A 23831-nucleotide genomic window follows, 5' to 3' on the forward strand; every position below is an offset into this window, starting at 1 on the left:
CCTTCTCAGACGGGGCTACAGAACTGATGGGCAGGGGCAGAGCAGTTGATATCATCTACCTGGACTTGTGCAAAGCGTTTGACACTCTCCCACATGACATCCATGTCTCTAAATTGGCGAGACATCAATTTGATGGATGGACCACTCGGTGGATAAAGAACTGGTGGGATGGCCACAAAGAGTTGTGGTCAATGGGGTGACACAGTCTAGTGCAAGGTGTCCCTGCCCACACAGGGGGGTTGGAACTTGATGATCTTAAGGTCCTTTCTAACCCTGACTATTCTGTGATTCTATGATTTTGCTAATATAAGAAGACAGACTATCATCATAAAATAAAACCACAAAAACAAACTGACCGTTCCTTTCTTATAAGTCAGCTTGACACAGAATTTGCAGGTCACCATCAGGTAAACCATCTGCTGCTCTCTAGGGTTTTTTATTTGCATTCCCCCCCCCCCCTTTTTTTTTTAACTAATACCTTGCCCAAGAAACAATCCTGTAAGAGTACTCAGTCCGTTGAGTAATGAAGTTCTGTGTGCCCTCATGGTGATGTAGAAGCAAAACAAAAGCTTGCACCACCACCACCTGATGCAAGACAATATAAATCAAAATTACATCACTAAATTTATCACACTGTAAAGGGGTAAATGCACATACAGTTTAATTACTTGGCTTAATTTGGTAAAAAAAAAAAAATCCATTTTTTCAACAGCTGATATCCTAAATATCACTTTCACTCTACTTCCAGTTCTTTTTAAACTGATATGGAGAAAACTCCAGGAACAAACCTGCCAACAAAGTTTCAAGCTAACAAGCAGGTATTCTTTATTGCGGTGCCAGGAGACATGGGGGATAGCTCCTCCTAACGTGTGTCTCCCCATTGCCACATAAGCCGTCCTCTTATAGCCACTGGGTCCCAGAAATTCAATAATCCCACCATTCACTGGACACATTCTTCCGTTGTTTCTGTAGCATTTAACAGGTCATCCACATATTGTAACAGGGTCCTCGTCTGAGCAGGTGGCTTTCATAATTCTAATCCTCGTGCTAACTGATTTCCAAAAATCACTGGACTGTTTTTAAACCCCTGTGGTAATACTGTCCAAGTTAACTGAATTTTTCTTCCTGCGTCAGGATTTTCTCATTCGAAAGCAAATAATTTTGGCTTTCTTTGGCCAATGGTAAGCAAAAGAAAGTGTCCTTTAAATCCAGGACAGCAAACCATTTCTGATTATTATTCAATCTAGTCAATAAATCATACGAATTAGCTAATACTGGACAAATATCCTCTGCAATTTTGTTGATTACCCTGAGATCGTAAACCAATCTGCAACTTTTCCCATTATATTTCTTTACTGTCCAGATACGAGTATTATATTCCAATTCACATTCAATTAATAATCTATATTTTAAAATTTATCAATTTTTTTTTCATTCCCTTTGATCTTCTGATTTTAAGGGATACTGTTTTATTCTAATTGGGCAGGCCCCCCTCTTTTATTTCCACTTTAACAGGCAAAGTATTTTTTGCCTTACCTGGAACTTCAGATGCCCGTACTCCCACATATACCTGATTAAGGATTTCTTCTATTTCAGGGAGGTCCTCCTTTTTGCTTTTCTGTTGAATTAAAGATAAACTCAAAACTGCAATTAATTGATTTTTTTTTAACTCTAAATTCCATTTTGCCTTCTTTAAATGTTGCTTCTCGCCCTAATGAAGATTTTAGAGAATTTGGCTTGCATAAAAATTTATGCATTCCTATTTGTTTTCCCAGTTTGTACTTTAAAGGTTTCAGAAAGAATGCCTTTTTTTTTTTTTTCCCTGCTTTTTCTTGGTGGCCAGTAGCTCCCACATCTGTAACAAATTCTTTTCTCCCTAACACCAAATAAGTTGCTCCTGTATCCACTAAAATTCCTAAAATTCCACTTTATTTCCTCTAGTCTGTAGTTTTAATTTAACTAGTGGATCTGCTAGGGTAGATTCCCCAGGTCCCTCTCAGTCTAGCTCCAATTCAGTCACCGGAGCCACCCCATGGCACTGCCCGCCCCCCCCGCCCCAGGGCAGTCTCACTTCTAACGTCCAAACTCCCCATAGCACGCACACCAATCCGTTTCCACAGAAGAGCCCACTCCCCCAAACTCTGCCCGTCGTCACTCCTCCATGTTCAAACACAGGAGCTGCCCGAGCTCCCCGCCTTGGTTTTCCCTTTTTTTTTGTTTTTCACAGCTGCTCACCCTGCTCTGCAGGGGCTGCAGATGCCTGCCTCTGCAACAGTATTTCTGGTTTAACCCCTTCTTAACTCTGAATGTGAATGTGCTGCTTGTTGCCAGTAACAGCAATCTCTTCCTCATCAATATCAAATAGGATGGATACAGAGGCTGCTTCTCTCGGAGGTACCTGTGATACAGTAATTTTCAACCTATCTTCCTGATTACTGTTTTTTTAACTTTAAACATCTTTCCCCAATATCATAGGCTGAATAACATCTCTTCAGCTTAACTTTCAGTTTTTCTCTGTCCTTTTCCAAGGCCGAAATTAAGGGATCTGGCAGAGCTCTATTACTTTTGCATTCAGTCTGTCACTCCGCGTGATTTCTTAAAGGGAAAAACATATCTGCATACATTACTTCATGCCATTTTCCTTGCCCCCTCAAAACAACATTAATTGTAACAATGTATTATAGTTCAGAGTTCCATTTTTAGGCCATTTTTCCTGATCTGCCAAAGTATACAAAGGCCACCATCGGTTACAATATTTTACCAATGTTTTCTTATTTACCGAGCCCCCAGGAGACTCTCCAAGTTCTTTCCAGTGTGCCAAAATGCACCCAAAAGACTCTTTTTCAAGATGTCTTCACTCTGCTGATTTTCCATTATCAATCTCACATTCACACACACACGTATACAAACAGGATCCCACAGACACACTCCACACAGTTACAACACTTGAGACAAAGACAGAGACTAAAATTCAACAGAACAAAGAACAGTTAATAACAGTTATAACATCCTGTCACAAGTACCAAAATCATTACTGTAAAAAGCCACAAAATAAGACGAGTACCAGTAGAATCAAAAGCAATACATCCTAACCCCTATGGCTCAGACCATATTGTAACATTAATAGGGGGGTTTCCTTGAACCCTTTATAGTTGACCAGCCTGTCAGTGTCCCAGGAAGGACGAGACCCTTGTGCCCAACCAGCCTGTCTGAGTCCCACTGTGGGACGTACTGGACAGCCCACTGTATCGGAGAGTGATTCGACTAACCTATTCAGGGACCCACGCTGACAGCATCACCGAATCAAATCCCTTATGGGCTGTTGATAGCACACTGGACCCAAAACCATTTCCACAAGACACCCCCTGCGTCTTGTAGGACCCAAACCACAAGATGCCCCCTGCTTAGTTATAACAGTCTGTCACTGATATCAAAATCACAAGACCAAAATCCTTAATGTAACAAGCCACAAAATGAATACCAACAAGATCCAAAACCATTTCCACAAGACACCCCCTGCATCTTGCAGGACCCAAACCACAAGAAGACCCCTGCTTCTTATGGGTGTATGCCAGTAAAATCCAAAACCTTTCCTACAAGACACCCCCTGCATCTTGCAGGACCCAAACCACAAGATGCCCCCTGCTTCTTGTGGGTGTATACCAAACGGATGCTAGCAGCCAGGTATATGCCTTTACCTACGAGATTTCCTCTCTCGATTTATGGAAGGCTTCCAAAACATGCGTACACTTACCAAGCCAATTTACCAAACCAATTTACCAAACCGAGATGTCCCCTGCACCTTACAAACTATATAAAAGAATACCTTTTATGAGATGGTCCTTGTCTGCTCACACAGCGATCCGAATGAGTCAAGGGGTCCCTCCGGGAAAAATTCCCAAGGGCCCTAGGGAGCCCTGTCCTCAGTGGGTCCTGCAGCCGAGCAGAGAGGGTCCCATCTGGGGTGCCAAATCGATACGGAGAAAACTCCAGGAACAAACTTGCCAACAAAGTTTTCAAGCGGACAAGCAGGTATTCTTTATTGCGGCACCGGGAGACACAGGGGATAGCTCCTCCTAACACGTGTCTCCCCACTGCCACACAAGCCATCCTCTTATAGTCCCTGGGCATACATACATATTCATGAGGCTATGTATGGATTACATAATTTTCCAGAAAGTTCCCCACATGCGTACAGATTTGTGGTGGTGGTCTCTGAGGGTCGTTTACTTCTTCCAACAATCTTCATCACTTCTGGCAGCCTTTGAAGCAGTAGATGCTTATACCAGTTTAATTGGTTTGTTAGCACCAGAGACATAATAATCCTCCTATCCTCCTATTTATCAGTTAGTTTAACTGTAGCCCATCCTGGACACCTGCGGTTCCCAGATACTCCTTATCCCTGTGTCCTGTTCTTCTAGACTGTTTTTCTTAAACTATGTCAACTATAACAATTTATCTTGTGAGAATTCTCAGTATGTTCTCTAGCTGTACTCTATTTCTCTATGTGTCATGCACCTCAGTAATTTCCATTGCTACTGTTACAAAGCCATCAAACTTAACATTACTTAAATCTAATTCTAAAGGTTTCTATATTCCATTTTGTGATTTTGCGCCTCCTTGTTCCAAAACATAATGTGAAATTCAGTTTGATTGAATTTTTTATCTCTCCTAAATGATATAGGTAGGTCCTGTAGTCCAAAACTCAATCTAGTATCACCGCTATTAATAGGACCTAAATCTTGAAGTCAATACAGCAATTTTAGAGTACAGTGAATTAGATTTTTGAAGCCACTATGAGAGACAAATTGACACTTTCCTCCCTCATATTTCTAGTGGATAGAAGCAAGATTAATATGTCTGTCCAGAAAATTCCAGGTAGAAAAACGTGCAACTACAGGCACTCATTTGGTAAGATTACCCCCAACTGCATGGTCACTCAAGCCCTAGTGTCCTTTTTACACTGCACAAAGTTCTCTCACCCTGGGAATTTTCTGGAGATCTTTGCTCAAAACGAAGTTGCCAGTAGAGACCACATGAAGGCTATCAAAGATCTTTGCTGCAGCCACTACTTTTGAGGTAATGGGTCTAAACTGAAACAGGGGAAGTTCAGGTTAGATATAAGGAAGTTCTTCCCTGTGAGGGTGCTGAGGCACTGGCACAGGGTGCCCAGAGAAGCTGTGGCTGCCCCATCCCTGGCAGTGTTCACGGCCAGCTTGGATAGGACTTGGAGAAACCTGCTCTAGTGTAAGGTGTCTGCCCATGGCAGAGTGCTGGAACTGGATGATCTTAAGGTCCTTTCCAACCCAAACCAGTCCCTAACTCTACAATTCTAATTATAGACATATTTGGATCAATACCTGAGAAAGTGTCTTGCACTGTTTCAAAGCACCAGTTCATTATTTTTTGCAATCATCTCCACCAACTTTCAAACCCATGTGGCCGCTTCAGAGGTCAAGGCCTGCAAAGCTCCTGATACACATGCATCCTTTGCCTTCGAGGCTATACAGAAGACAGGTTCTTTCCTACTGCCAAAATGATGACTTTAAGCTTACACCCCTTATCCTTTGGAAGAAAATATATACAGTGATTTATATAGATTATTAAAAACTGAGAAAAAAGGAATGGAAATTTTGATGTATTACCTCTATTTGTCACTGAAACCTCAATCCACCAAAACATTCCTACCAAACTTCTGTTTTCAGACCATTACTAAATCTTTTATGCAAATATTGGGATATGCATCAATTTTGTGGGGTAGCATGGGCATTTAAATCTTAATCTGACAGTCTGTTAGGAGGGAAAAAGTAAGCTTTCTTTCCCCTCACTTACAGAAGCTGTATTATGCACTTAATATTTCAGATACGGGAGTATTTTTCCCCTCCTTTGTGTAACACAAGATTTCTTTGCTGTCTTATTGAGAGATTTCTATTGTTTCTGCATGAGAGTAGGATTTAACCTTGATGTACCTAATATTTGCTACTGCTTTGGGACACACTAAACCCCCTCTGATGTTTCTATTCTCTTCATTGCTATTATTCCACAAAAAACAGCTGCACTGCAGTGACACTTGTGTACAGCTCTCAATTTTGACCTGGTAAGAGGTGCTATAGCATTTTAAGATGACAAGGTAAAAACATAGCACAAGAGCGTTATTTCTACTCCTCTCAACAATCTTGGCTCTTTGCAGATACAGAGCAAGTACAAAACCTGGGGGGAGAGGAGAGCAGACCCTTCCATATCTGTTTGCTTATACAGCCAAAGACAAGATGCACTAAGACAGCCTTAACCACAGGTTTCTAGCAGAAGCTACCCAGCACCGAGTTCTCTCAAAAAAGAAAATTGCTAGTTTCATAGCAATATTAGTAGAAAGTGAAGAACTCTTTCTTTTACATGTTATCTGTCCTCCACAAGTTCTGCTGCTCCAGATCTACCACACAACTCTGGAATCAGTCATTTAATCTTCCAGTTTATCTATTTCCATATGTATAAAATGAAGACCCCAATTTCCATCAATCACACATTTCCAGTTGTGCAGAGCAGTATTTACCTTCCAAAGTGCATATATAGTGCTTACAAAAGGCAGTATGACAAGAATGGGAGTTTAAAAATCAGTACAATCCTGGGTTCTAGACAAAGATTCTCCTGCAAGAGCAAGATGCTTATCACATAATAGTGAAACTCTGGAAACATACACTTCTGTGGTAACCTAAAGCTCAGAGGCCATCATCTTTTATGATTTCCTATTCCAATATTTTTCTCCCCACACGGTAAAGATCACGTGGCTTTTTGCCTACCTGGAATCTTGGCAGTTAAGATGTATAAAAAGAATGCACTGGTTTATCATATGAATTGTCAGGTATTGGTGTCTCTTTATATTGATGAAGGCTTTTCCCACTGTGCCAAGGTCGATCTGGGATATAATGAGAACAGCTGTGATCAGTGACTCTGAACACTGACACAACACAAAAGGCTTTATATGCCTATTGAAGTACCGCTAAGGGAAAAAGGCAATGCAACAGCGCGCTACATTTTTTCACTGCAGAACATTTATTTGCATTCCACAGAAAGCAAAAATATTCCTTTTAAAATTTCAGCATGAAATAAATTGGGAAGGAAACTGTTAGACAAAAATAATGAATAGGATACAAAACTGATCAATAGAATCATAATCAGCCATTCATAATAATAGCATACAATAGATGTTCTTTTATTTTGCAACTAGCCGAAGGAAAATATGTTCATATTTAATCCCAATATATGTGAAACACTAGATCCTGTCTAAGCAAGCACTCTGACCTCATATGCCTGATCAGGTTGCTGTTTGAATTTGCTGCAGTAACCCATATTAATTTATTTTCCTTTTAAAATGGCTAGGTTCATATTCTCCTTGTATTACTGAACACAAAGTCTGTAATACCAGCTCTAACAGTGCTGGGCTAAAGCTGGGAAGGGGGGACGGGGAGCAAAGCAACAGAACACCAACCAACCACAAAAAGCCCAACCAACTCCCTCACCCCCCAAGCATTTCATGTAAATGTTAAGACAGCTTCAGAAGTAGTGCTGAACACTTGAGGCCTCTTCCATTAGCCTGTGAACTTCATAAAAGTTCACCCTACTTACCCTGAATTTCTTTTTATGTCATTAGTACATTTGTTTCTATGAAGTTATTATTAAAATAATAAAATACATCCAAAACTCTTTTAACATGCTGTCAAATTCACCAACTAGTTAAGTCCTGTCATTACACAGCTGGAGATTTCAACTTTAAGATGCCCACTAACTTTAGGAGACAAAAGTTTGAGAAAACATTATATAAAATACAGTAAGACTTCAGAAAAGAACAATTAGATTTATAGTTGAAGTAAAATTATTTTTAGGCTCTTGGGGGCTTCAGAGAATGATTGCAATACACTCTGTACCTGAAATTTCAAGTGCAGTTAACAGGAAATGATCCGGTCAATGATCAATCCTACCCAAAAATCAAAGTCTCTATAGACGACTTGCAATAAGTTTTGGGGTTTGGGTTTATTTTCAAGAATAAGTTTTCCACTCCTATTGACTGACTTGTGTGGTAGTGTTCCTCAGGTTTTTAATACTGTATCTTCAATAACTCATTCCTGCCATCAGACTGCATCTTCGTTTTTTTCTGCCCTTCATGCATTATAAAAAATATCATGTAAATTACATCCATAAATTAGTGTACAAGTTTTCAACAATATCGCATTTAAATAGAAAGGAAAATCTCATCTTACGGGGATCATCGTTCATGTTCAGTAACAATATTTGACCTGAAGCCAACAAAGCAACTGCCAGATGTTATTTACACTGGTAGCTCAAATTTCAGAGGGCTGAAGTACTGATGCAGCAATACTGCTGCAAGGAAACTTGTAGAGATTCAGTATCTGTTTCTCTTTAGGAGAGAAACAGTGGGGTTTATGTCTAAACAACAGGTACCAGTCCCCTTTCTTTTAGTTTTCCAACAATGCTGGCACAGCTTTCAGTGGAACCAGCCTCTTCCAATTCACAATGCAGAATTTTTGAGGGAGATGGAAAAATCTAACAGAACCTAGCACAGAAACTGTGGAATCAAATCCCTACACAGAACTTTTTTCCAGCTCAAAGAGTTCACACAAACTGTATGTATAGTGGTTCCAAATCCATCCTACGGGGACTCAAATGTCAGCAATTCCAGATGGTCGGAGAAGGATACTCACAAAACTGCTTCCAGCTATTAAAAAGAAATCATTCATCCATCAAATAAAGACCTAGCACAGAATGCCAATCAAAATCATGCTAGGTGAAGAAAACACTATTTTTTTCACTACAAGCATTTACAGCAGTGACCATATGCACATCCCACTTAATAGAGTTCAGAGGTGGCAGATTTTTCTGAAACAAAGGTGGCAATTTTTATCATGCACTTTCATTGTACCAAATAAGGTCAGAGGAAGAATTCTGAGAAAATGCTGCTAAACCATTTCTTACTCTTTTCATGTTGTGATAGGTTTGAAAGCAAAGGACAAATCTATTTAACCTCGCTTTTGTTTATGTTTTGTTGTTATGTGTTAGGGTTCAGAGGTAAGTGCACTGTTGTTATAGTTGTATGTCAAAGTTACATTCAGTTTTAAATTCAGTTTTAAACTTCCCAAATGCATCTGCAATGGCGGAACATACCAGAGCATAAGCTTCCAATATCTAGTGCACTTTACAGTATTTGGTGATAAAACATTTGTACAGTAGAAAAGTTTCCCAATCACTTTTTCAGACAATTCTTCATGCCTTACAAATTTTGTTACCCATTTTTGAATAACTATGCTTGGCCTAGTCTGTCACATTACGAATTCAGATGACACCCCTAGTATCGGGCATACACAAATAACATTTCTCAAGGTTCATTATAAGCCCATAGAGTCAGATGCCACAAAGTCTTCTTGAAACGAAGAAGCCATGCAGCTGCTCCTGCATCAGATTTTCATATGCTATTACAGCTTTAATTCATCCAAATAAACTTGTTTTCATCTCCTGGGGCCCAGAATGCCAGCTGCCGTTAACTGGACTGTGACTAGTAAAAAGCTGTAACACGTACTAATGTCATTCTTGTAGTGCCAGGACTGGGACTCTATGATCCTTACAAGTCCCTTCCAGTGAGGTATTCTATGATTTTATACCTTTCAGGACCTTTTCCAGTGGCAACTCTACATACAGCTTGGAAAAAGCACAAAACAAAACTGAAACACATTTCAGAACTCAACTAGTAAAATGCTCAGGGATGACTAAATGGATAAAGGTGAAAATACAACCATTACCATTGCCTACTCCATTAAAATAGTAATTTTCCAGTTAATCATTGTATGTCTACTAGGATAGCTGTCTCTAACAAAATAATGAAAAGTGCATTTTAAACAATTATGCAAGTGTCTGTGAACAACATCAAATCAGTTGTTAGAAAGATGCTTTAAGCCTTTATAATCAAGATGTACATTCACCCTGCCCCACTCCTACAATGTACCCGGAGTTAAAGCTGTTACAAAGTTTTCATTCTAAAGATTCCCCACATTTGCTAGAAACTGGAAAGCTGGCAAGCATAAGTGAGTGCAGAGGAATAACAATGTCACTCTTCAATTTATCATTATCAAGAACAAAACCTATACTATGCAAGTTCCGTGGTTAACGCAGTCATCTGGAAAAGATAATGCAATACTAGTCTGTTTTCCAGCTCATGTATAAGGTTGACCTCTACACAAATCTTACTTTATGACCTTCAATCAGCAAATGAACATTCTCATATGTTCACAATCACAATTCTATTACAAAGAATGAGAAACTGTGGCACCTAAAAATCAATAGCCCATTATAGTATCCTATGATAATTTAATCTATTGAAATATGATACCACATGCTATCATATGGCATGTTTGGAAAATACCGCAGGCCTTCGGTCTATTTCACTGAAGTCAGAAGCATGATCTTATCCACCAATGCAATCCTACACAGTAAACACATTTAAAAGGAGAGCTAAGAGCACTCAGTGAGAAAGCCCAGTAAGTCAGAGTACTTGCCAGCTGAGAAAGCATTTTGTGCAAGTAAAGTTTTATGACTTTATGGAAGCAAGATCTGACTTCTGTTGCAGTCTGGACTGCCAAGCAGGAGACTGGAAACAGACACTAGCTGAATTTTATAGTCCTTTGTCATGACAGCCACTGCTGCAACCATGATTCTTTCAAACCAGCTATATATTTAGTTGCCAGGAGAACAAAGGAGTTTTGGCAAAAAAACAACTGCCAGTTAAGCAAGCATGCTGGCACTCAAAATCTGGGTTAAAAACTAAAAAAAAACAAAAAAAAACAAAAAAAAACAAACACAAAACAAAAAAAAAAACAAACAAACAAACACACCCCACACCCCCCCACAAACCCAAAAAACAAACCCACCAAACCAAAAAAGCCTTGGGTTACAACTGAAATTTTCAGTTACTCTCTCTGATAATCAGTTTGGACTATCTTCAGGCTTGCTCTAGTGGGAGGTATCTCCGCCCATTGCAGGGGGTTGGAACTAGATGAGCTTTAAGGTCCCATACAAGCCATTCCATGATTCTATTAAATAGTCTGTTAATAACTAATGGATAGACCACACTACAGAACTACCATTTCCAAGATCTCGAGAGATATTAATTTGTCAGGTTATCCCTCCTTCATGTATTCAAGGTTATCTTCTTAACACCAGGAGGCTGAAATATCCTTGAAAAGTTAAAGAGTACTTTTTGGAACTTAATTCTGCTTCAAGGGACTGGATTCTCACAGGATACGCAGGGCTCCAAAGGCAGTGGAACAAGACGCTGACTACATAATTTGACATACAAAACAAAGTAAAAAAATAATTGAAAACCTCTGGTTTTCATTGAAAAAAACAGAGGTTTTCATACTGAAGATTCAGTTCATCCCTACAATGACAGACGCTCATAAACTGATTTCTGCAGTAAACTACACCAAAATCTGATGCGATAAACAATTGAGCAAAATAAAACAATGACTGTTCAGAGCAATTCCTTACTTTCATGCTGTTTCTAATCAGAAGATTCTCCAACTAAACATACAAAAGAACTCTAATGAACAAAAATCAGCACTTCGTTAGAGAAACCAGAGCTCTCAGGTCACTTTAACTGCATCTGCTTATATCAGAAATAAACTCTTTACAATGAAAGTTCACCTAAAGAACTGAAAACCTTGAAGAATAAAGATATCCACTATACAGGACATGAGAATTCACAGCTTCTCAGACACTCTTAATTTTAATACAAGTTTTACTTGCAGAAAATTGAAAAATATTACTCTGTTGATAGCACAGCTTATACACATTACACAAAAAGACTTGAGTCAAATGATTCCTTATTAGAAGGCCAAAAACATTTTACAAAGTTATTAATTACACATTTATTTTTCAAGGTAACTTCAACTGAACTCTAATTTATAAACTCTAACAGAAGTTTGACAGTCATTACTGCTTGCACTTTGATACTTGCCAGGAGACACACTAACAGAACACCTTTTATTCTTGTCCAAACAAAAAAAGGCCTTAACACATAGCCATAAAGCTGCTGGAGGACTGATGTTAGCAGAAACATAGAATGTTTATTCTAGAGCCTTCTCACCTGCAGTCTGGATTTCAGTAAACCAACTCCTGATTTCAAGTTGTGTGTAAGCAAGTTTGTTTTCTCTCACTCAACAACCTAACAGCTTTAAGCAGTACATTTTTGCAGACTCAGTGGTCTAGTCACCTACTTTTATTAAATTAAAGAAAATTGATGCAAGTCTTGTTTTTTTACACATGTACTCAGACAATCAGAAAAGGCAATCAAGTTCATCCAAAATGGATATTGTGGTATTATCTGCTAAAATATCACTTGATCGATTTCTCCATCTCAAGATGATACTTTAAACAAGAACTATAACTGAAGGAATATTAAGAATTCTGCATTACTCCCAATTCATATATTTAGTAAACTCATCTCCATCTTTTCTTTTATTACAAGAACACTTCAACTAGGAGTCATCTGAGCACTGCTTTTTTCTCACTGTTCATGAACTTCCCAAAGCACAATTAAGTTACTATATTCCATTCCTTATCAGTTAAACCTCCCATTAAAAATCTGAAGAACTGCCACACGGTGGAAGTAGTTACCTACAACTTGCAATGAGAAGCACACATGACACACTAACATTTGATCTTTGCCTTATGTCAGTGTACATGAATTACCCAAATAAATATAATTTTGAAAATTACTAGAAAGCTAAATTGAGGATAGGTGGGAGGGAAAAATGAGGACAAAAATATTCACCATCTCCAAGTTAAAAAGTCTCAGAGAAAAAAACAAACCCTATTAAAATTGTAGTGAAATTACCACTGAAACAATAAAACAAATCCTTATAGAATTTAAAACTGTGCATACCAAGTGAATTAGATCCCTGAGTAAAATGCTTGTGATTAAGACAACAGCAAAAAAAGTATTTATGTGTTTTATTTTAAACTAAAGCTATAATCCCATGAAAAATATTGTCCACAGTCTTACAAGAAACCCCATACAACTGAAACCACAACAGTTTCACGAGTTCATTACTTCACTAGCTGAAGTCCTTAACTTTGGTTTTAATGTAGATCACATCTAGCTACAGCTAGAGGGGAATCCTTCCTTACTGAAAAGCAACATGTACATAGTTAACCATTAGGAAGGACTGGATTTTTAAATGCAATGCTAACAACAGCAGAAACCTTGAAAAGGTTTAGCTGAACATCTTTCAAGTGTTTCAGAGATTCTTCACACATGCGCTTCTCCATATCCTCTGTCCTTTCACACATGGCCCCTGTACGTTCATATAATAACAGGTTGTTATAAAATCACAGGAATACATTACAACAAAGCTGGGCAGTGGCTTGTGCAGTGTGGGACTGTAATATTCTCACACTTTGTAAACTCAAACTATCAATACCAGGGTTTAGTGCTCAGCACTAAGACAAGATATGAAGTCGTACCAGCAGTCTTTACCAGCAGAAGCCGTATGAAGATAACTGCTTAATGATACTGCCCAGGAGTATTTGTTCTAAACTTTCTTCTCCTAATACCTCCAGAGCAAAATAAATATTCATTACTCTCGAGTGTTTCTACTCTACAGGAAGCTGCAATGACCTATTAGTAAAATCATTCCTAAAGCTAAAAGAAACAAGAACCAAAGTAAACATTGGAAAAATCCCACAACTTAGCACAGTTGTGGTACTTACTGGTAAAACATGTCCGCCAAACTACTGACTTGGCTCCAACTCCTTCCTTATGCAGTTAGCTTCAGACTTGCACGATCCAACTTCAATCAGTCTTCATCACTGAATTAAATCCAACACACATCATTACAAGTCTGAAGCACACCAGAAATGTATTTTGCGAAGCAACTAACCAAAAAAAAAAAATATAGCTGAACTACCTATTTTCTTTCTGAAGCCTTCTGCATGAGAAATATTTTTCACCAAAAAAAAGCCAAATGTATTCTGAGAAAAGACATTCAGATATTAATTAGGCCTGGGCAGTTCCCTTTGATCAAAAGCAAATGGATGAGTAGCAAGAAATATTTCAATAGCATTGGTCAGCAAATACAGTAAAACACATCTCAAGTCTCTGAATCTGCCTGTACATAGATTGCTTCTAAAGCATACTTGGCTTAATTAGCCAACTGCCCTGATGCAGAAACCTGACCTCTAAGTGCTTCAGGGATTTTTCTCAGGACCATCTGTTGCTTAATTCTGAAAACTGGACGTTCATTAGCATGTGAGGACATCAGGTACGTTCCTGGACTAATCTCTCACTTTCACAGTAGTGCAGTTGAAGAACCTTGAGAGAACATTGCAGTGTGAAGCAAAGCATGGATATGAATACTACTGAAACCACCTGACCAACACGCCACTGACCCCAACTAAAATGCCAATGTTGACCCACACTAACATAGTCACAAAAAAAGTAATAGTTGCATGTAGTTTCCAAAGTATTGGAGAAAAAAATTGCTCTCTTACCAGATCACAAAGAAACCTTTATCTCAAAGGGTATAAGCTTCAGACAAGACCTTGGAAAAAAATTCTTAGAAGTCTTCAAATGAAAGTAGCTCTTGTCATTGACATATTGAATCTTTCTATTCACCTATTTCAATATGTTAATGTTTTCTGTCTTAACAGGTAACAAGCTGCAGCATTCTAAGTACACACTGCTATAAAATACACACGAAGGTGACATTTAAGTATTAGCTAGTTTTAACACCCCTTGATATTACTTCAGGAAAAATCAGCAGCATCTGCTCTGCTGATAACACTAACATTAGGCAATTTCATACTTAAGAGTATGGTGAATAGTTTTCCTAATAGAATTCATACCAATTTAAAAAACAGCCTAAGAAAAACTTAACTTTATTTAGCTTTATTAATAAAACAGTGAAAAGGTTGCTATGACATTTAGAACATTATGCCAGAGATAATTATAAACCAGCAATGAATCCAAATAAAAACATTTAAACCACAGGTACTAAGAACAGTCCCTGTCCCTGGGAGCCAGCTGTGCACAGTGTTCATCCTGTAAGTAGCCCATTGTCTTTCCAGAAAGAAAACCCCAACAAAATTACAGGTGTCAGTAAACAGAGCTGCCACTTTAACATTTCCAGCTTCCTGGGAAGTTATTTACAGAAAGTAATCAGAGGAAAAGTCAGTGCTGACATTTGTTTCTAAAACCATGCAATCAGAGCACAGATGGGAAAAAAGCACTTATATTTACACTTACTTGGTGTTTAAAACCATGTGTAAATTGCCATCATTTAAAGTGCAAGCTACATGTCTGCCAAATCAACTGAAGGCATATCAGGTGAGATGCAAGTTAAAATACTGCCACCAACAGTTATACAACTAACCATGGATGCCAGTAGCATATTTGAAACCCTGACCAACTTAGTGTGTTACTTCCTCTTGTATGTTACCAGCCGAACACATATTCCATTGCTTTAGACACAATACTTTCATCTTTCCTAGGAGTTTGTCTGTCAGAAATCACCTAGAAGACAGGGGGGGGGCGGGGGGAAGGAAGAGAGAAGGGGGGGGGAGGGAAAAATCAGTCAACATATAGTTAATTCTTTTTATACTACCCAGGTTGTTTTTTCTCTTTTCCTAAGTGCTTCTATATTTTGACAAAGTATGTCCAAAAGATTTTCAAAACCAGGACTTAAACACTGGAAGAGTGACAAGTCATTAATGTATAGTTTTATTATTTTAGAGACTAAACAGACTGAGTTTGTACTTGAACCACACCTTTAAGGAAATGACAGGAGAATGCTAAGGTCATGTGTGTACAGCCTCATACAACTTTAGAGGAGACAGAACAAAAACACTTTTCCATTTCCCTTAAAATACCTGATAGTCACTAGTGGAAGCTTTATATGCTGTTGCAAGAGGTCTCATTGTAGAAATCCTTGTAGTATTATTTGCAAGTTGTACTGGTGTGCCAACAGATTTTGTAGGTGAAGTGAAAACTGAAGATGTTGAGGATATAAAGCTTCTTTCCAAGTTTTCCATCACACTCTTAAAAGAGAGAGATAACTCAATATAAACAAATACTAAAAAAAATAAACCAACACAACTCAACCCCCCCCCACACACACACACTATTTCACCTTCATTATCTAGAATTATCTGTTCTGTCGAATTGTTTGATAGAATATGTTCACATCTCAAACCAAGCAAAAACCACAGGTAAATTGCCTGTGAGTACAGAGCACACAAGTATACACCACCACTAAGCATCTTCCTTGCTGCAATCATTTATATATTGGATTATGCCATTTCAAAGTAGTGAAAGTCCACAATCTGTTCACCGCCTGTACTAAATGTCAGCCAAGTTTGAAAGAGTCTAGAGAAAATAAATTGCAAGACTTGCAACAAACTTCAAGTAGTAACATTTTCCAGGCCCAGTTTAAGTAATGTAACATCCTCTTTCTAAATCCTTCCAAAATATTTCATCTGATGCACACAGGACAGTCTCCAAGCCTTTACCAACTTACAGGTTTTTGTTCAGGCTCAACTTGCCAACGACTGTCACCCAGTCCCCTTATCAAATGCTAGAAAAGGAGTCAAAATGCTTCATTTTGTAAAGTTATGTTTAGAAAGGAATGCATGTAGAATGCGAGAAGCAGCAAGCAACTTGATGGAAACTGAAAGTTCCACAAGAACCCAGAGAAAACAAGGTGAGAAATGACAACCAGCCTGTGGAGACTCAATTCACTACATTTTGACTCAGGGGAGCACAGCATTCAGCCTAAAGACAGCAGAAATTCAGAAGCACATCTGGCAGGAGACAGCTATCCAAAATATAGGACAGGACACCATATAATCTGAGAACTGTAAGTGACTGTCACTTGCTTAAGCTCATGTACATTACCCAATATAAAGTGCTTGCAAGAATTAAAGGTCAGGGCATTGCCAATGCCTGGAAACTAATAGCTCATGATAAAATTAGACTGACACACGGACATGTCTACCCAAACCACTACTTGCAAAAAAGGACATTTTTTTTTGTGGGGGCAGGTGGGAGAATAGGATCAGGACTGCCTTGCTAACAAATTTTCAGTCTGATGTACTAAGATAAACTGAAAAGCCAGAATCAGATAGTCACATAAAAGCAGAGGGACAGTTAGGAGCAATAACAATCTGCCATCACGTACCTATTCCAGCCCCTAAATGATATAAATTACAGTCTGGAAAACTCTCTCAATTGTCTCCTATGTTACATTTTCACTTTGTATCTTCTATAACAATGTAATTATGAGCACTGTAACTTCTAAGGAACACAGAGATTTAGAATAATGATTCTTCTCAGCAGGAAACCTTGCCAACTACTTCAGAAAAACCTCATGTAAGGTATAACAGAGTATACCCGTATAAAACTGAAATACTTATTTTTTTAGTTCAAAAATTAAAAAAGGCCAGGAAAAAAAAACCAAAGAGGAAGTCCAAAAGGAGAGTGCTTTATTTTTAAATGAAGGCAGATGTTAACTTACTTTATCTATACATGGCTTGACCCCAATCATGATAGATTCACCAAAAATTCTTCCATCTTTGCTTAAGGCTTTCCGGGCTTGAAGCTTAGACTGGTATCGAATATGCATCCAGTTTCCTGTGTTGGACATCTGCATGAGATTAAGTGAAAATTTTGAAATTTAGCTTTTTAAAGAATGAGCCAGAATGGTTTCAGAAATCTGTCCCAAACTAAGACATACCACATGCTTTAATATGTTTCCATACTGAGCAAACTGTAGAAGAATATATGAAGCTGATGCTTGAGGAAATCTGAAAGACAAAAATAGTTAAAAATGAATAGTTTAAGAATTCTGGTTCTAAAATGTAACCCTATGAAGGGTTTTAGAAATCAAAAAAAGACCAGTGTTAATGCCATTTTAGAAACAGTAACTTGAGAAATATCATCTTTCAGGCATTTTTACTTCACATACCTCAACAGTAGAATGGTGCCTTTCCAACTTGAAAAGGCTAGCATAGCATAAGTTAGAGTGCTTTACTAAAACATATGCATTCGCTGGCTTTAACCACAGCTGTATTTCATGCAGAACCCAAGAATGCCAAACAGCAACATCCCTGTACTTTCCATATGTAATAAAGACTTCACCCATGTTTTTTTTAACACTTTGAAAATCAACTTACCCAAATACAGTTACCCATGTGTCATCAAGTTGATCTTCTGAAGTCAGGGAATCACCCTGAGTGTAAAAAGGATCTAGCTGAGCAGGAGATAGAGTAGTCTTCCTAGGCTGCCCAATACTTGCAGGACTGAACACACTTGAAGCTGTTAAATTGAAATGGCATTAACAAATTATTTTTGCAAGACAGATAAGCTCAAGAGACTATAGTGAAGAAATAAATTTAGCATCAAGCACTTTTCTTGTATACAAGTTTGGTGGAGATAAACTGCAAACAAACAGTAAGTCGGCCAAACTTCACATTTGCAGGCATGCTAGTCAGTTTTATGACCAGAACCATAGCTTTTCCTTGACCTCTGAACACTAGCAACTTAATACATAAGCCAAATAGGAATAAACCAGCAGAATTAAGTTTAGCAAGAAGCCACAGTTTCATGCACAAGACAGGAAATCTTACGAAGATGGAAGACAACCCATCAATCTCAGCTGCTTCGCTCAAATACAACCACCTCTAGGCTCAGTTCAAAAACAAATTTAGAATAAGATGACTGAAATTCAGTCACATGCATATTCCTTTTGAAAAGCTAATAAATATGCAACTCCTTCAAAAATTAGCAAGGAGTTGATGTATTAGAACAGTGATATTTTTTGTGTATGAAGGAAAGCATTACAACAGTAGATGGTACATTGTGACAGGACATCTACCTGTTCCAGGGGTTGATGGCATAGTTCCAACCAATGGGCTCTGTGTTAGAGAAAAGCCAGCCTGTATTAAAATACATAAAGTAAAAAATCATTCTTACATGTACACGTCTCAGATCAGAAGAAATCATTTTCAGGTAACTTAAGCATCAGGCAAGAAAATTAACTTTTTGCTTTAAGTTAGGAGTAACTTTTAAGGGTAAGAATAGCCATTTACATGTATATTTAGTACAAGATTATTAAGTTATTGATGAAAAATCACTTGACAACGTTTTTACATTCTAGCTTAAACAGGCTTAAAATGCAAGTTATCTGAGACAGCATGGGAGTGTAAACCAAACTACAGAAGGGAAACACCACAAGCAACAGGATTCAGGGTCTGTCTCTAACATTTATCACCTAACAAGAAAGAGCTATGGTATACAAGAAGAAAGCTTGTTTAGGCTTAGGGCAAGCTTCAGGAACTGAAAAATCCATTAACTAACACTAATCACATATACTTCACGAAACCAAGTAGCTTTAGGTATCAATACCTAGAAACTTGATATATCGTTTAACCTTTTCAAAATAGGCATCTTATTAGTGCAGTAATACAGCAATTCACACATTCACATGCATCCTGATGGAAAGCATGCCGGTATCATCAGTTACCAGCATCTGATTTTCAATTGCCTAAAGGACTTAGAAGTCCTGGAAGCATAACCTCTACTTGTATTCCTCATCACTAGGACTTACTTTTCCTCTCAGCCACTTAGTGCACTGAAGGAAAGTATGCTTTCAGCTTTAGCTACTACAAGTTATTTTCTTTTTAAGATAGGATTTCAATATTCAGAATACTTTTTGTGTACTTTTAGCCTGAATCATGGCATTTCCCAGACACAAGATCAAACCGGAGCACCTGTAGACATAGCAACAGGCATTCCGATAGCTGCTCTTTTTTTCCTTTTCAAGTATCCAGTCCTTTAAGACAGTAGTGGATCCTGTCCTTCACAGAGGACTTGAACTTTCAGAATAAACTTTTCAGAAGGCAACATTCAATAAAAAGACTGCTCATTCAGTGAAAGGCCTCCTCCTTGCATCAGAAGAATCATGTTCACTGAAAAAGAACCTACTAACAGTTGGTTGACTGCTTGGCTGAAGTAAGTAGAGAAGCTTATTATTAGACTGACCTTTTGGAAATTTTACTGTTACAATTTCAAAATCAACCCCACCTCTCTACCCAAACTTTTATTAGATATTTTACTCAGCACAAAATTCCTTCTATTTCAGTAAATGCCTCTATTGCCCAGTAAACAAAAAGATAACACATATTTGGATCCTTCTGGCAATTAGCAGCCCAATAAATTTATAATAATGCAAAAAGCTGCAACAAGTCTGTACTTGCTATGTAGAAAACACAGCAGAGGCATGATTTGCATTTTTGATTCTCTATACTATCAAAAATCAGTAATAACAGGAGAGAGCTTCACAACTGCAGTTCTCATTCAGACTGCACAGAACAGGTACACCAAACACCCAGACTAAGCAATTTCATGATCTGAAGACTCACCAGTCATTTTGCTACAGCAGCTTATACAACTGAGTTAAAGAATTCTCTGAAGCATTAAGGTATGTCACATCTTCTGCTAAGAATAGGCCAATACCCAACCCACTTACTGTTCTTCTTGAGGTCAGAGGTGTTGATCCAAGTCCAGGACTAGATAATTCATCATATATACTTCTAACTGGTGGAGCACCACTTTTATCTTTATGCGTAGGTACCACTGGGTGTGGGGGAGATCCTCCTGCAGTCAAAAGAAACAAATTAGGAGCATGAGAAAACTTGTAATTTTACTACACTGCTACTTGCTTTGAAACTTCAAAAGTAAATTCAGCTGAAAGCTGTTAGTTGTTTCACTGGGGCTTTGCAAAACTATCTGGCATACCAAATTGTTCAGGTTTGAATGTTCTACATCAGAACATCATGTTTGTGTCAAACTGCCTCCTTACTCAGTATCGTCTAAAATTTTTATACCTCTTAGTAACCCAGTACATTTACAGCAGTAGTAAATGCGCTTGTGATTACTTACATGCACTTGTTATTTTTACGAAGCTCTGAGCATAGCTACATCTTCCTGTTTCAAGGCAGGTTAGTAATCCATTTTAATTGCTTCAGAGACTAAGTTCTCTGGAGCAGAGATGCAAAAGCAAGGAAAAGCAAGGTTTTTCAGACCTTCCACATGCTGAAGAACCATATCAAAATGCACACAGACATTGCACATGCTGTCACATTCCAACTGTCCAAATTCCTCTCCTTCCCATGTGATTTCATGGTAAATAAAAACACAGGATCTTAAGAGCAGTGACAGGATGAAGTTAAACCAGGTCTCCCATTTCACAAACTTTGGGACTTCCAATATAACAGGGAATTAAACTGACACACCTCTGAACTCCTTGTGTGGGTTCCCCCAGGAAAAAACGAAGGGGGGAGGGAGGGGAAGTAGTCTGGCTTAACAGTTTTCACTTGCAAAGCATTTGAAATTAAAACTTTTCCACAGCACTTCTCAAATCTAAATTCTGAGCTTCAAGACTCCCCTTGGATGTTTTAACATATCCAGAAACTGTTACAGCATATCAGAAAGCACACACTCAAGGCTTCCAGTTTAAGGGACATACTTAATCACTCATTTTGGGAGACCTGTGCTAGTATTGTACTGGTTCTCCCTTTTCTAGAACTGATACTCTAAGGCTGTAATGAAGCCTTTCAAAAACAGGTGAAATTCACATAACTATTTTTAATTTCATAAATATTTACTTTAGAGGCTTGGGGGGGAGGAGGAAGTGGAGTGGAGCAAACAATAGGGGACAACAGGGGAAATTAACAAGAACAAGAAGGAGGAAACCAACACACCATCAATCATAGAATAATTCAGGCTGAAAGGGATGCAGAAAGATCAGCAAGTCCAATTCTGCTTGAAATTGAATGAAAATAATATCTAAATTATCTTGCAGTACTTTAATTTTCAAATTCTCCTTCAAAATGACTAGCACACTAAAACCACAAGATATATACATTATATCAACTGATTCAATACAAAAGCCAAGATCACCCATCACGTGAAATAAATCAATGAAGCTATTACCTACTGTCATGGTTTAAGCCCAGCTCAACCCAGGACACCTACTCACTCATACTTCTCAGAGAAGAAAAAAAAGACATGTAATTCCACAATTCAGAAACATGGGTAAGAACTTTTTCTAGTTGTATCAGTTGGGTGGTTTGAAAGAGATAAGCAGCTACAGCTAGGAAATGTCACTACTCCATCCCAATTATCGCAGACATCAAGACTGCAAATACAACCACGAGATAGTAATTAGTTAATAGTTTTATTTTTTCTCTATCTGGTTTTTAGAAGTCTGACAGTCTTGGTGACTTGTTAGAATACACTGCAAATAAATCTGCAGCTGGCGCAAGCTGCATTTAGCTTGCCAGCAGACATCTCCCTTTTAAACCACGAGAAAACACTAATGGTTGTATGTACAATCAACTTGTCAAGAGCTGTATAAACTGATTTCATACTAGACGAGGTGCATATTGCCTGTAAAAACAACCTTTCTTGATACCCAAAATCCCACGTTTAAAAAAAGTTATTAAACTTAAGCCTACTTTGAAAAATTTAGCCAAAATGCAGTGAATACACTTGAGTTTACCACTTTTTTAACGAGATCATTTACAGCAAGTTATAAACTTACAATAATTCAAGTCTGCAACAGTCACATATAGCAATAAAACAAATCAAATTTTACTTTCAGGACAATTTCTCAGGAATCAGCGAATTCCGACCTGTGAGTAGTGGAGACCTCATTTCCATCATCCCGGCTGAAGGGCCGGCTAAAGCACGTGGCTGCGGAGTCACTGGCGCAGGTAAATCACCCATCAGGAATCCAGGAAGAAACTGAGCACTAGTTCCAGGTTTTGGAGATGTCGGGGAGCCGAGAGTCATCGGCTCAGCTCCTGTGTTAATGAAAGCAAAGATGAGAAGCATGGATGGCGCCAAGTCACTTAGCCTTTTCCACTGCTTCAACAATGGTTTTATTAAAGAAATATAAAACAATACGCAGTAAATGTCTAAGTTCTAAACATTTATTTTCCAAGCGAGCAAAGTTTATAACAACCCCACGCTGTTTCCAACTACAAGAACTGATACGGCGAGAGCTTTGTTCTTAAAATATGCTTTGGTTACGGCTGGATTTCTGGGCTGAGAAAAATTGCGGGTTTGGCGTTGCTTCAGGAGTGCTTCCAATGTAAAAGCAATGAGGGCACGGCCGGGTCCTGCTCCGTCCCCGCCCGGCAAAACGTGCTCCGACACGGCACCGCGGCTTCCCGGCAGCCCTGCCGCCACCCGGCCCCGGCTGCATGGTTAAGCCTCACGCCCCCTTTTCGCGTTCCCTTCGAGGAAGAAGAGCACCCTGGTCCCATCCCCCATGACCCACGTCAGCCCAGCAGCGTCTGGCCCTCACCACCTCATCAGGCCGCAGGGGCACAGGCACCCTAACAGGAAGAGACAGGCAACGGCCACCTGAGGCGCCTTGCGCCGCCCAACAGCCGAAAGCATGGCACGGCGGCGGGAAGGGGGAACGGAGGGGCGGCCCCACTCACCTGCCGGCGGCAGCTCCATGGTGAAGGAAACCACCGTACACCCAAGCGATGAGAAAAGAGTAGCACCTGCTCCGCCAGGCGATTTCAAACGCGACGGAACTTCCGCCCGCCGGCACTTCCGACCCGCCCCCCCGCCATCTTATGAGCGGCGCCGCGGGCGGGAAAGGTTTTACTTTTTTGCAGGCAGGCAGGCAGGCGGCTGGCGGGCGGGGGTGGGCCATGCGGTGGTAGTTACACAGCTGAACACAGTCGTAGCAGTC

The 23831-nt window shown here is 39.0% G+C and overlaps 1 protein-coding gene across 2 annotated transcripts; it reads right to left on the minus strand.

Moving 5' to 3' along the window:
- Window positions 1–458: 458 nt before the first annotated feature.
- NUP35 (nucleoporin 35) lies at window positions 459–23728 on the minus strand. 2 transcript variants are annotated; one of them, XR_009965479.1, is made up of 11 exons: window positions 23572–23728; window positions 22756–22926; window positions 20589–20716; window positions 18936–18996; window positions 18235–18376; window positions 17796–17865; window positions 17577–17705; window positions 15934–16101; window positions 15438–15577; window positions 6798–6913; window positions 459–585 (listed from the first exon to the last, which is right to left on the minus strand). XR_009965479.1 is itself a non-coding variant. In XM_062621988.1 (9 exons), the coding sequence occupies exons 1-9, from the start codon at window positions 23588–23590 to the stop codon at window positions 15500–15502; spliced, it is 966 nt and encodes a 321-aa protein (XP_062477972.1). In that variant the 5' UTR covers window positions 23591–23728; the 3' UTR covers window positions 14938–15499. The 2 variants fall into 2 exon arrangements, 1 of the variants encoding a protein (XP_062477972.1); XM_062621988.1 differs by lacking the exons at window positions 459–585; window positions 6798–6913 and having other exon boundaries at window positions 14938–15577.
- Between the last annotated feature and the right edge of the window lie 103 nt (window positions 23729–23831).

The sequence above is a fragment of the Pezoporus occidentalis genome, unplaced genomic scaffold (genome assembly GCF_034315485.1).
Source record: "Pezoporus occidentalis ecotype Australia unplaced genomic scaffold, CSIRO_AGI_Poc_V1 ctg237, whole genome shotgun sequence".
Lineage (NCBI taxonomy): Eukaryota > Metazoa > Chordata > Aves > Psittaciformes > Psittacidae > Pezoporus > Pezoporus occidentalis.

Bases quoted from the DNA above. Each gene is read 5' to 3' on its own strand.
- NUP35 (XM_062621988.1), bottom strand. The intron at 20,717-22,755 runs GTCGGAATTCGC...TTTTGACTGCAG, and splicing joins GAGGTCTCCACTACTCACAG to GAGGATCTCCCCCACACCCA. The intron at 15,578-15,933 runs GTATTTTAAGGG...CCTGTCTTCTAG, and splicing joins CTTCCACTAGTGACTATCAG to GTGATTTCTGACAGACAAAC.